This window comes from Carettochelys insculpta, chromosome 10 (assembly GCF_033958435.1).
Source record: "Carettochelys insculpta isolate YL-2023 chromosome 10, ASM3395843v1, whole genome shotgun sequence".
Taxonomy (NCBI): Eukaryota; Metazoa; Chordata; order Testudines; family Carettochelyidae; genus Carettochelys; species Carettochelys insculpta.
In genome coordinates this window covers 6,675,050-6,689,064 of record NC_134146.1, presented here as the reverse complement: position 1 = coordinate 6,689,064, position 14,015 = coordinate 6,675,050, and the positions used below count along the sequence as shown (strand labels likewise).

Below are 14,015 nucleotides of genomic sequence, written 5' to 3'. Positions count from 1 at the left end.
CCTGGCTCTGGAGGAATATTCCGACAGGAGGCAGGGGAGGACAGTAAGCTGCTGAAGGCAAATACTCACTGTATCTGTACAGCACCTAGCACAATGGGGCCCTGAGCAAGGACTATAGGTGCCTCACATAATAGAAGAGCTGCACTTCTGCTGGAGCAGGAAGGGCTGGCAAGACAGGAGGAAGGCAGACCTACCAGGAGATGAATGACTAGTAGGATGGAATGAGAGTTTCAGTGGCAAGGTGCAGAGCAGGAGCTCCATATACAGGGAATGGCTGACCCTGGATCTGCCTGTGGAGGGAGTTCATGGCCCAGGAGACAGGCAGTCTGTAGTGCCTTCAGCACAGGGAGGAGGCCTGGCAAAAATATCTGAGGAAAGGTACTTTGGTGTCTGCTGCTTACCTTTCCTGTCAGCTTCAAGGAACGTTTCAGCTTCATGGAGGAGACCTAAAATAGACATGGTCATGACAGAAAATTAGTTCAATGCCAAGAGCACAGTACAGACCAGTGAATGAAGGAATAGTGAGCAGGGGAGAAAGCGCTGATCTATGTGATGGGAATCCCCATTAGCCAGAGCACCTTCACTTGTAAAGCCCTTTAGAGGAGAGCTTTTTGACAATTCTATATAGAAATATTGAGCCAATCTCTTAGCTTGTGTCAATTGACTTCAGGGGAGCTCCTCTGATTTGCGTCAGCAGAGAACCTGTTTCCTTCCTTGCATTCTACTGGGCCTATGGTTTTTTTAAAAAGAAATTAGCATCCTGTGAGCACAGTAGTTCTTCAGCAGTTCAGTTAACTGTGCACAGGAATTCAGGTACAACGGCTTGGTCTGAAAAATCCACATAACGTTCTTATGAGCAACCGTTCCGGGTGTGAGTTTTTAGAAGTGGTCAGCATTGGCCCAACTCTGCTGCCATTCACCTCCCTGGGAGTTTTACTGTTATCTTCAGAAGCAGAGCAGTTATGTCAGGGCTTGACACTTCTGTAATTCCATCCTCTTCCTTGTACTTTCTGTGTTGAACAATGGAAGTGGAACGTGTCTTCATCAGGACTATGCCACCATGATGAGCTCTGAACCAGTTTGAAGGCAAAACCCAGTAAGTTCTATATTTCAGGGTATCTGTATCATTAGCTCTAGTTCTCTGTGAGCACAGCCAGTCCTGGGTTCACCCCCTCAATCAGGCTGCAACTTCCTGTTTGCTCCATCCCCTAGGGAGGCTTGCAAGGACCATGTAAAAAGCAAGACCCTCATTGACTCTAGGGCAGGACATCTGAAACCCACCCTAGGTGGGAAGGACTCAGTGAGAGCCTGGGGACTCAAGCATTCCTACCCTTCTTCACCTGGGAGAAAAGCCAAGCTTCAGAAGAGGAATTAAGAGGGAAAGTCCCACCTGATAGGGCCAGAGCCCATCCCAAGACTACCTGAAGGAAGGCCTCGCTGGGGCTGGAAGGTGACTGACAATGCCAGGCAGCCAAGCCTGCAGGTAGGCCCAGTAAGCGATTCTTACATGTATCTTGTCCCCCACAACTATGGGGCTTTCCTTTGGGATCTGCAGAGAAGGAGCTGGTATACTGACACTGAGATAGGGTGTGGGAGGAAGCATCCCAGGCAGGAGGAAGTGAGTCTGAATAGACAGACCCGAGGTATATTAGAGAGCCCCAGGGCTGGAGCCCCGGGCAGAAGAAGGGTCTGGCTTCCCTTACCAGCCCCCAACCAAGGTGGTGCAGGGAGGCCCTGGAGATAAAAAATGGAAAGAACTCAAGTGTGTAGCCAGGCTGAAAACTTGGCATGAAGCTGCTGGGCTGCAGACATTCCAGGCTCAATTTACTCCTAAAAGAGCGGTGCCATCACTGACCCCATCAGAAGGCTGACTTGTGAGAAGAGAGGGACACTAGCTGAGGAGAGCCTGCTGTGTCACCACCAGGGGCACCAGCAGTAAGCCTACCCATTGACAGACCCTTACTAGTTAAAGGCAAGACTTGGGCTCTCACCAAGCACCACTACCTCCAAGCTTTTGCTTAGCCATGGTTAAAGGCAGAGTCAGGATCCTCCAGGAACACAAAGAGGAAGTTACTGTCAACAATCCTTCTACCACTTGTAGGTTAAGGTTCAGCTAACTGCTCAACAGTGCTCTGATGCATGCTATGGAAAACCTTACAATAAGCCGCAACTTTTGCAGAGCGGAGCACAACTGCTGTCCCCATACTTTACCTGTCGGCTGCTAGCACGAGCTGCAATTTTCATTTGTTAGGGCTTGTGCACCAACACCCAGTAATCATAGAATCATAGAATACTAGGACTGGAAGGGACCTTGAGAGGTCATTGAGTCCAGCCCCCTGCCCTCATGGCAGGACCAAGTACTGTCTAGACCAACCCTGATAGACATTTATCTAACCTGTTCTTAAATATCCTCAGAGACGAAGATTCCACAACCTCCCTAGGCAATTTATTTCAGTGTTAGACCACCCTGACAGTTAGGAACCTTTTCCTAGTGTCCAACCTAAACCTCCCTTGCTGCAGTTTAAGCCCATTGCCTCTTGTTCTATCCTCAGAGGCCAAGAAGAACAAGTTTTCGCCCTCTTCCTTATGACACCCTTTTAGATACCTGAAAACCGCCATCATGTTCCCCTTTAATCTTCTTTTTTCCAAACTAAACAAGCCCAGTTCTTTCAGCCTTTCTTCATAGGTCATGTTCTCTAGACCTTTGATCATTCTTGTTGCTCTTTTCTGGACCCTTTTCAATTTCTCGGCATCCTTCTTGAAATGCGGCACCCAGAACTGGACACAATACTCCAACTGAGGCCTAACCAGCACAGAGTAGAGTGGCAGAATGACTTCTCATGTCTTGTTCACAACACACCTGTTAATGCATCCCAGGATCATGTTTGCTTTTTTTTGCAACAGCATCACATTGTTGACTCATATTTAGCTTGTGGTCCACTATAACCCATAGATCCCTTTCTGCCATACTCTTTCCTAGACAGTCACTTCCCATTCTGCATGTGTGAAACTGACTGTTCCTTCCTAAGTGGAGCATTTTGCATGTGTCTTTATTAAACTTCATCCTCTTTACCTCAGACCATTTCTCCAATTTGTCCAGATCATTTTGAATTTTGACCTTATCCTCCAAAGCAGTTCCAACCCCTCCCAGCTTGGTATCATCTGCAAACTTAATAAGCATACTTTCTTTGCCAATATCTAAATCATCGATGAAGATATTGAACAGAACCAGTCCCAAAACAGAACCCTGCTTGTTATACCTTTCCAGCAGGATTAAGAACCATTAATAACTACTCTCGGAGTATGGTTATCCAGCCAGTTTTGCACCCACCTTACAGTAGCCCCATCAAAATTGCATTTGCCTAGTTTATTGATAAGAATGTCATGCGAGACTGTATCAAATGCCTTACTAAAATCTAGGTATACCACATCCACCGCTTCTCCCTGATCCACAAGGCTCGTTATCCTATCAAAGAAAGCTATTAGATTGGTTTAACATGATTTGTTCGTTGCAAATCTATGCTGGCTCTTCCCTATCAGCTTACCACCTTCCAAGTGTTTGCAGATGATTTCCTTAATTATTTGTTCCACAGAAGTTGACCTGACCAGTCTGTAGTTTCCTGCATTGTTCTTTTTCCCCTTTATATAGATGGGAACTATATTTGCCCTTTTCCAGTCTTCTGGAATCTCTCCTGTCTCCCGCTATTTTCCAAAGATGATAGCTAATGGGTCAGATACCTCCTTCATCAGTTCCTTGAGTATTCTAGGATGCATTTCATCAGGCCCTGGTGACTTGCAGACATCTAACTTTTCTAAGTGATTTTTTTTAGTTTATCTTCTAAACCTACCCCTTTCCTACTAGCATTCACTATGTTAGGCCTTCCTTCTTCAGACTTCTTGGTGAAGACTGAAACAAAGAAGTCATTAATCATCTCTGCCATTTCCAAGTTGCATTTTACTGTTTCTCCCTCCTGACTGAGCAATGGGCCTACCCTGTCCTTGGTCTTCCCCTTGCTTTTAATGTATTTATAAAAAGTCTTCTTGTTTCCCTTTATGACTGTATTCCCTTTATGAGCTAATTTGAGCTCATTTTGTGCCTTTGCCTTTCTAATCTTGCCCCTGCATTCCTGTGTTGTTTGCCCATATTCATCCTTTTTCTTAGTTTCCATTTTTTATATGAGTCCTTTTTTATTTCGAGATCATGAAAGATCTCCTGGTTAAGCCAAAGAAGTCTTTCGCCATACTTTCTATCTTTCCTAAGCAGGGGAATAGCTTGCTTTTGTGCCCTTAATAATGTTCCTTTGAAAAACTGCCAACTCTCCTCTGTTGTTTTTCCCCTCAGTCTTGCTTCCCACGGGACCCTACCTACCAGCTCTCTGAGTTTACCAAAATCTGCCTTCCTGAAATCCATTGTCTCTATTTTGCTGTTCTCCCTTCTACCCTTCCTTAAAATTGTGAATTATATGATTTCATTATCACTTTCACCCAAGCTGCCTTCCACTGTCAGATTCTCAATCAGTTCCTCCCTATTTGTTAAAATCAAATCTACGGCAGCTTCCGCCCGTAGCTTTTTCAATCTTCTGAAATAAAATGTTGTCTCCAATGCAGTCCAAGAACTTATTGGGTATTCTGTGTGTTTCTGTGTTAGTTTCCCAGCATATATCTGGATAGTTGAAGTCCCCCATCAGTACCAAATCCTGGGCCCTGGATGATTTTGTTAGTTGTTTAAAAAAAAGCCTCATCCACCTCTTCCACCTGGGTAGGTGGCCTGTAGTAGACTCCTAGCAGGACATCACCCTTGTTTTTTACCCTTTTTATCTTAACCCAAAGACCCTCAACACATCTGTTTGCTATGTCCATCCCCACCTCAGTCCACGTGTGTACATTTTTACTGAAGCCACCTTCAGGTCAAGAGGAAAAAGGCTATTACCATGATTAGTTGTTCTCCACCTGCACTGCCTATGTTGATCCATACTGTAGGTGCCACTCACTGAGAGCCTACATGACTGCTACAGGAAGGATCACTCAAGACAGGCTCAAAATGGAGTAAACGGCTGTTTCCAACAACAACCACTTGGGAAGAAATAAAATTACAATAACTAGTTAATGCATGTTAAGCTATTATTCAAACCACTACTAAATAATATTCTAAATAATCTCTTTAAACGCAGAGTCAGGTTTTCAAGTGTTCAGTCCATTGGGTGCCAAGTTCTTTTGAATGCCAGGCCAGCTGCAGCACAGCAAGGGTGCTGAATGTTTGAAAATCTGGTTCATAAGGCATAGGGCTTGTGTCAGACTGAGCTCTCCACACTGGGGGTAGGAGATGTGGTGTGTGTGTGTAGCGTTTAACCTCTACAACTGGCTTGCTCCAGTGAGGCTGGCTTAATTGTTCCTTTACTTCTCTCACTACTCGATTCAGCAGCGCAACAGCAGAGGGAAGAGTCAGAAAATAAAGGTGTTCTCCCTCTTACCAGCGGGGTAGTGTTGTTGACTTGGTTCTTCTTGCCAAGTGTGTCGTAGATTTGTGTCAGCACGGAGCTGCTCTTGCTGTTGGTGTTTTTAACAAACTCTACTGGCTCTGGGAGTTCACCCATGAACCGCAGGATGATGTTCCACACAGCCAAAGAAGCCTGGAACAACAGGTGACAGGCACAGATTCAGACACATACAAAGACCTCCAGGCTCCCAGAGCCACGCAAACACACACCCATAGAACTTCTGGCTTCTTGCCCTCATGGTTCAGGCAGGTCCAACCCTGTGCTCCACAGCATTCACATGTTAAGTGTCCGCACACCTCACACCCAGTGTGCTCACTAATCACTTCCTTGCATGTGCAGATTTTTTCCATTCACGCACAGAATAAATTTTTATGCGCACTGAGGCATCTGCTAATGTGCACCACAAGTAGAAACAAAACCTAGCTGTGGTCACACTGCTAATCAGCTGGGCAGCATTTGAATCTCCGAGCAGCCACACAAATGCACAGCTTACAGGGAACACTACTCATGGCACCTGTGAGCAATATTCATGCATCCCAGTGCAGAAAGGAAAGAGCATGATGTTTCAGGTGGCCCTGGTGGGAACGTTAGGCCTGGCTGACACTAGGAAATTAAGCAGCTATAACTACATCACTCAGGGATGGGACAAGTCTAGACCCCCTCAGCGATGCAGTTAAATTAACCAAGATTGGCTGAGCCAGAGCCTGCACTTACTCAGTAACTGGCAACAAGAGCCTTAGGACTCCAACCTGCAAGGCAGTGATGTCATATCTCTTGCAGGATGGGGACTTTCATTGGCTAAGGCTGTCCTGCGCTAAGTGAGGGAATCCCAGGACTCCTCATGTGTCAGCAGACGCAGGATGAGTGGTATAGGCATAGCCTGTGTTCTCCTTCAGCTTCACCTCAAAGACCAGAAGCCCCAGCAGCAGCCAGGTGAAGGACAAGCCTGAAACCCCTTCTACCCCTCCATTGCCCCTCCTCAGCCCTAGGAGCAAAACTGAGCAGGGCCCACTCCACTGGCTACGCAGCAGTGCAGCAGAAAAGGACCTGGGGATTACAGTGGGTGAGAGGCTGGATATGAGTCAACAGTGTTTACTTGTAGCCAAGAAGGCTAACAGTATATGGGGGTACTTCAGGAGGAGCATTTCCTGCAGATCTAGAAAAGTTATTATTCTCCAATATTCAGCATTGGTGAGGCCGCATATGAAGTATTGTGTCCACTTCTGAGCACCCCAGTACAAAAAGGATGTGGAGGCACTGGAAAGGGTCCAGTGAAGGGCAACGAAAATGATTAGGGGGCTGGAGCACATGACCTGTGAGGAGAGGCTGTGGGATCTGGGCTTATTTAGTTTGCAGAAGAGAAGACTAAGGGGCAATTTGATAGCAGCCTTCAACTTCCTGAAGCGGGGCTCTAAAGAGGTTGGAGAGAGGCTGTTCTCAGTAGTGGCAGATGGCAGAACAAGGAGCAATGGTCTCAAGCTACAGAGGGGAAAGTGTAGGTTGGATATTAGGAAAACCTCCTTCACCAGGAGGGTGGTCAAGCACTGGGATGTGTTACCTAAAGAGGTGGTGGAATCTCCATCCCTAGAGGTTTTTATGCCCTGGTTTGACGAAGTTCTGGCTGGGGTCAGTTAGTTAGATTCTATGATTCTAGGGCCATCCCAGATTCTCTTCCTTGGTAGTGCAAAGGTAAAGAAGCAATTACATCGGAGCCCCGTGTGTCAGCTGGCCGAGTGAGTGGCAGGGCTTTACCCCAGGCAGCTGGCAGTAGGCAGTGCCTGCCAGCAGGAAGCAAAGGCTTACCCTCTAGGGAACATGGAAATGGTTAGTTCGATTGTAGGTGTCAGGAGTGTGTCTGGCTCTAGATTTACCCCTATCTGCAGCCCCTTTTCAGGGAATGATTAGCTTGCTGGAGGAGAGGACATGCAGGCAAGGAGCTAGAGAGGCAGGCCAGCTTAGCAGGGGCACTGCAAGGAAGGAACATGGTACCAGGATATCATCCTTTTCATCGTGGTAGAGCAGCGGGTGGCGCAGCGGTCTCCGGATATGCGTATGTGTAGAGGATCCCTGGAAGTAAGTGGCTGCAAACTTGGGAAATGTGTACTCTGCCAGGTCATCGACTTCCTCTTCTAGCTCCATACTCATGGGAAGCATGTCCAGGTCCACCTCGTCCAGCTTGCCCGCTTTTGCCTCTAGGTCCTGCACAGAACACAGACAAGGCATTTCCTCTCTCCCTACATCCTGTATTTTCATTCCTGCCTGACAGCCTTGTCAGAAAAAGCCCTTGGGTCCCAGAGAGGTGGCTCTGAGTTAATATCAGTGCTACTCCCAGTAGGTGGCATTGCAGCCTGTGCCTGTTCCGTTTTACCATCACTGAGTGCGTCCAGCCTGGGTTCTCAGCTAGCTACGGTGTCTGCTCATTCCCTCTAGTGCTCAGTCTACCCTGACCTAGTGTCTGCTCGTTCTAACTGACTTGCCTCCTTACACTACATTCCACGAGGTCACAGACCCTATTGCAGCTCCCAAGCCTCCCTCCTCCATTGCTAGAGACTCATCCTTGCAGCAGTGTCATACATGGTTCAGTGCTGAAGCTTTCAGAACCCTCAGATAAGGGAGTTAACGCACCTGGGGTGTGTGTAAAACAGGGCTCCCTAACCATGCTTCATTCAGGCTGGTGACCTGGAAGCCATCCTCTGAAATGCATTGTAATGGCCCCAAATTACTTTCCTCTGGGTGATCGACCAAATGAGGTACTTGGCAACTGACTGGTCCTGGCAGAGCTAAGGGCCTAAAGCCCAAAGGAAGGGATGCTAACAAAGTACACTGGAAGAAGGATCTCCCAGCATTGAAGCCTCCCAAGTGACTGCACTTCCTCAAATCCTCCTGATGTTTTCTGGACTTGTGCAAAGATGAAGTTGGCTTTCTTAAGGCAGAAGGCACTCAGCCGAAAACTACTCCTATCGTCAATATTGCTGCAGAAGTAGGAACTCCAAAGCACAGTCCAGCATCACAGCAACAAGCAGATTTGTCAGCACAATGCTAGTATGGAGCGTCCTAGGCCTGTTAAATAGGACTTGGGGCTTACCTGCACTTAACACACTACAGAGGCATAGCTGGGCCACTGTAGTACCTCTGTGTAGACACCCCTATGCCAGTGAGAGGGGTTCTTCCTTCAGCACAGCTAATCCACCTCCACAGAAGGTGGTAGCTAGGTTGGTGGAAATGCTATCTGTATGAGGACTTATACTTGGCTTAATGGCACCTCTCAGGGATATGGATTTTTCATACCCAAGACCAGCATAATCAAACCAACCTAATTTTCTAGTGTGGACCATGCCTTAAGTTTCCTTGTGTCTTCTTCCACTTCTCCCTGGAGCTGACAGGTCAAGGCCATATCCAGGAGCAGATACCACATCCTGACAAATTGCTGTGCTTTAGAAAGGAATGTGATTATCAAGTGGGAGATGCTCCAAGGCATGTCACACTGCAGATGGATCATATGCTGGCCATTTCTGGAACATCCCCCAGGTCCCCAAGTTCTAGATACTGTATATAAAACAAGATCTGCCCCCAGAAAAAACACAACACTAACTTGTTCTTTCACACAAGTGGCACAGCTCTGTATATCAGGACCACTCTACCTCATGCTTGTTTTCAAACTGAAAGCTACTAAATACACAGACATGCATTCAGGAAGTGTAGAAGACTAACAAGTTACAGACAGAACATAGAGACTGATGCAGAATGAAGATGCTCTGATGGGACTGCGAAGGTCTAGCAGCGGAAAGGAACTGGCATTATGTAGCCTCAGGAGGCACAGAGTTCCCCAGCCATGTACAGGACAGAAGTTTATGTTAATTGAACTACTAATGAGCTTCCACAGGATGCCAAGTGCATGAGACCGCGTGACTCAAGAGGATAGCTCCATTTAGCTCTGGTCTCTTTCATTGCTCATATCTTTATCTTATAAAAGCTGGGTAGGACAAACTTATCCTTAGTGCAATTGCAGCAAAGACAAGGCCATTACCCCAGGTATGAGTCTGGCCAATCATGTCTCTGCTGCCCTTTACCTCGAATCCCAGGGGTGCCTGCCCTTCTTGGCCTCCAATCATAGTGGGCAGAAAACCAAACATTTTATCCACCATTTCCTGGTCGCTGATCACATCATAAAGCTGTTTGTTGGAGATAGCACTGTGTTTCCTTTGCTTCTCCTCCTCTGCTGCTCTTTCCAGGGTTGACAGGTGCTCCTTTTAACACACAAAAGGCACATTAAGATTAACTGTAGCCAGGTTAGCTGGAACTAAGGGCTTGCCTAGACTAGGGACATATATACTGATGTAAGTGCATGGATGTAGCTCAGCTGGTGCAAACTCCTAACGTAGACATATGGCATCAGTGCAAAATGGTGCTTATACTGATGAATCACACTTGAGTGGTGCTCTGCACTGAAGATCTGGACCCAAAGTAACCCAGTCAAGGACATTAAAAAAATTAAAATACATCATAGAAGTGGAACATACAGAAAAGCTGATAATAGTGTGACTCTGATCCCTCTCACACTGGGACAATTCAGGAGGCAGTGAATCACATCACTTTCACACTGGGATAACTGGGGTAAGAACTGGGCCCAACGTTTTTCTCCTCACCATATTCCTAAAAATTACTTTTGTTCTCTATAAAAAGTCACAAAATCAACAGGTTCCCATGTTTCCACCTCATCCGACAAACAAGTAAACAGCAAAGCTTTTGTAGGGGGCAAAATGAGTTTCAGATCCAAATGACCAACAGATTATAATGGGTGGATTATGGGACATTACAAAAGAAAATATCAGTAACTCAGTTATCTTTCACTCACTGAGGTGGAATAGTGGGTGAGATAAGAAACGAAGCCTGAGATTCTAAAAGCTAGAAGCCTAAAGTGGTATGCACTAGAGCATAAATGGAGGTGCTCATTTGTTTTTGTTTTGTTTTAAACCTTAGGCTAAAACAGTACAACAGTGAGGGACAGTGGAGTCCAAAGTTGCTACAGGGAAAGCACAGAATCCCAAACTCTTAAGCAAGGAGTGTGACTTTACATATTTGGTGACACACTCTCATGCGCAACCTGCCATGTGTGCCAGGACACTGAAGCAAAAAAACTGGCAGAAGCACTCTGGAGAAATGTGAGGGCAGGTAAGTACATCTGACTTGCGTGCACAGTTCTTCCTTTGCATAAACAAGCGGAGTCACAACTATGCTGCCTGCTGTTCCTTTCTGAAACTGCAGCACCACGAAAGTGTGTTTGTAGTTGAGCAAGTCCGTGTGTGTGTGTGTTCAGTGGAGTGGGGTGTCCATGAGCACACATGAGCACTCTGCAGTCATCCCTCAAAATCCTGCCGCTTACCTTTTCTAGCTTCATGGCTTCTTGCTTTGCTCTCATTGGCCCGATGAGTGGGATGAGGCGTTTCTCTTCTTCTAAGCCTAGCCGCCTAGCTTCCAATCTGTGCTGGTGCTGCAGGGAACAGTCACACTCTGTGATAGCTCTCCCACCCTGTTTTGCTGGCTGCATTGTGCCATCAGCCAGGAAGCAGGGTGGCTTCCCCACCAAGATCTTAATAATAGCCATCAGGAGCTGATCAGCTGTGGAGTGGGTGTTTATGGGAACAGGGCCCACATAGACTAACACCATTTGGACGTGAAAAACAAACAATTTCAGAGAACTTTTGCCTTTGGAATTCTCTACTTTTAAAAGGGCAGATATTCAAATGAACGAAATGCCTAGGAGGTTAACTGGACCTCCTCAACAAGGTCTCTCGCAGTCCTCTGCATGAGGCAAGGACTGATGGGATGTTTGACCACCTTGCCCCCTTTACAAATTCTTTTAAGGATGTCACTGACTTTCTGGGCCTGCACCAAACACTTCCTCCAGGATGGGCATGGGGAAGGAGCTGCCCTGATGATCTTGCTAAGTAATAAGTGAGAGAAAGAAGAAGAAAAAAAAAGTCTTTCCTTCTAGGTATGTTTTTGGCTCCCAGCAAGTACCAGTGGCTGAATGTACTGGGGAAGAGTAGGGTCAAAGCTGAAGTGCATCTCCTAACTATGTATATGACATTTGATAACAGGCACGTTAGAATAGAAACAGGCAGACAGTCTTTATTTGTACACAGCCTAGCACAATGGGAACCTGGCCCATGACTGAGATGCCTAAGTGCTACTGCAGTACAAGTAATAACTGAGGAGCTTTCTCCAGGACAGTGTGTATCTCATTTGCCAATGTAATACAGTGTGATTTCTGTAAGAGACCATATCAGGCCCTGTTACAGACACTGATTTACCTTCTCAGAAGTTACTGAAACACATTATCATGTAAGATATTTTTCTCCTCCTTCACTGTCTCCCACACAGAAATATTCTTGGCCTTTTGTTTTGTTTTGTTTTGTTTTGGGCAATTTTTCCAAGTGATTTTTGCCCCACATCAACAGAGCTCCTAATTTAATAAACACAGCCTTGCATGAGATCTGTATGCTAAAGACCCTGCTTTCATTCCTGCCAAGACCCTGGAGAACCATTGTCAAACTTACTATAGGATTTTCCACCAAAGAGAACACCCTCCAGTCAAGTCTATGGTGATCCCTTAAGAACTCATGTGGGGACACTATTATCACTGTGGGGACTGGCTGCCTATATGCTCTTGCTGCCACCCCATGCTTATCAGAACATCCCAGAAGCAATGTCAAGGTTGACTATTCATACGTACCTCCCTCTTCATCCTCTGGAAACTCCTACGAGCAAACATACCCCTGGCATATGCTTGTATAACACATATGGCCTTCGTCTGCTCCACTATCTTCTGACGCACCAGGTAACCTCGGCATAGGGCCTGAAACTTAATCACACTGGCCCGGGCTGTTCTATACTGCTTAGTGAGTCGCCGGCTCCGAACGATGGCCTGCAGGCGCTCAAAGCCCAGCAGAATCTGCAGCAGGTGGAAAAGTATAATCTGTAGTGATTAGGTTTGACACAAATGAGGCCACAATCACAGAATAATAGAATTTTAGGGCTGGAAGGGACCTCAGGAGGTCATCTAGTCCAGCCACCTGCCTAAAGCAGGAACAACGCAAACTAAATCATCCCAGCCAGGACAATGTCAAGCTGGGACTTAAAAACCTCTAGGGAAGGAGGTGCCACGTTCCAGTGCTTCACCACCCTCCTGGTGAAATAATTTTTCCTAATATCCCACCTACACCTCTCCCTCTCTAACTTGAGACCACTACTCCTTGTTCTGCCATCCATCCCTACTGAGAACAGCCTCTTTCCATCCTCTTTAGAGCCCACTTTCAGGAAGCTGAAGGCTACTATCAAATCGTCCCTCACTCTTTTCTTCTGCAACTAAACAAGCCCAAATCTCTCAGCCTCTGTGCTTAGGTCATGTGCTCCAGACCCCTAATCATTTTCTTTGCTCTCCACTGAACCTGTTCTAATGAGTCGACAATGCACCAGGACCATGTTGGGCTTGATAGAGGATAAAAAAACTCTGTCCTGGACAGAGACTCAGGACAATTGAGGCAGCTACTGGAAATGACTCTTTGAGTGAAGACTTTATTTCCTGCCCCAGGCAGTGCTCTTTAAAGGGGTTATAAAGAGCCTTTGGAGCCAACTGTAAATGCAGTTGATGGTGTTAATCCCATGAGACTGAGGGGCAGAAACGGAGAGGACAGGAGTGAAGAGAAATGAATGGAAGAAAAGACCTACTTTACTAATAATGGTTCAGGAAGGATTAATGTGCTCCAGAGCCCTGTTAACGCTTCTTTTTGAATACACCAGCACTGTGCCATTTCCCTCATTTCTGAGCAGCCAGTCTGCACCTTGCACACAGCCGCATACAGCACAATATTCACTCTCCCCTGGGGCCAGACTCTCCCCACCCTTGCTTACCAGATGGAAATTCTTCCTGTTGTAATAACCCCTCCAAGCTGCCTGCAGCTTCACAGCAGCCTGCCTCTGTTTCAGAAACTGCTGCCTAAAAGCAGATGGATGAAGAAATGTGTTAGTCTGTTAGGCACTCCTGACACTTCTTATTCAACAGATAAGGCCAGGGTCAGGAATGAAGCAGTGGCCACACCCCCTTTTTAGCCTATACTCACCATGCCCTGCTCCCTGACCCCAGACTCCCTATCAGTCACAACATCCCGCCTGCCCACCCCCCTCGTGCTCACAGATGGTAAGGCAAGAGAAGACCATTCTGATCTTCTCGTCTGACCCGTGCATGGCACTAGCCAGAGACCCACCATTGGGTCTCACTTCTCAGCACAAGTAAAGCAGCAGTGGGAATTAGAAACGATAGCCAAAATTTTGTATCCACTTGCTATTGGCGAGATGGAGAGTCTGGGAAAAGTACCAGTAACGCCTACGATTGACCTATGATGTTCCAGGACTGTTCTCAGTAATACCTCCAGGTCAATGTTCCCTCTAATTTTTTCCACTCCAGGGTGGAATAAATGTTGTTATGGGCACCAAGGCATGTGTGGGTGTGCACCA

General features: G+C 46.6%; 1 protein-coding gene across 3 annotated transcripts in view; it reads right to left on the bottom strand.

Annotated features, from left to right (window-relative positions):
• The window catches only part of MYO7B (myosin VIIB), a 106,272-nt gene that overhangs the window by 35,825 nt on the left and 56,432 nt on the right, over window positions 1-14,015 (bottom strand). For all 3 annotated transcript variants that reach the window (XM_075004546.1, XM_075004549.1, XM_075004548.1), the window contains 7 exons: window positions 13,413-13,497; window positions 12,235-12,453; window positions 10,882-10,989; window positions 9,569-9,745; window positions 7,488-7,697; window positions 5,472-5,630; window positions 402-446 (listed from right to left, as the gene is read on the bottom strand). In XM_075004546.1, coding sequence (XP_074860647.1) covers window positions 402-446; window positions 5,472-5,630; window positions 7,488-7,697; window positions 9,569-9,745; window positions 10,882-10,989; window positions 12,235-12,453; window positions 13,413-13,497 — 1,003 coding nt within the window. The remainder of the gene's footprint in view (window positions 1-401; window positions 447-5,471; window positions 5,631-7,487; window positions 7,698-9,568; window positions 9,746-10,881; window positions 10,990-12,234; window positions 12,454-13,412; window positions 13,498-14,015) is intronic.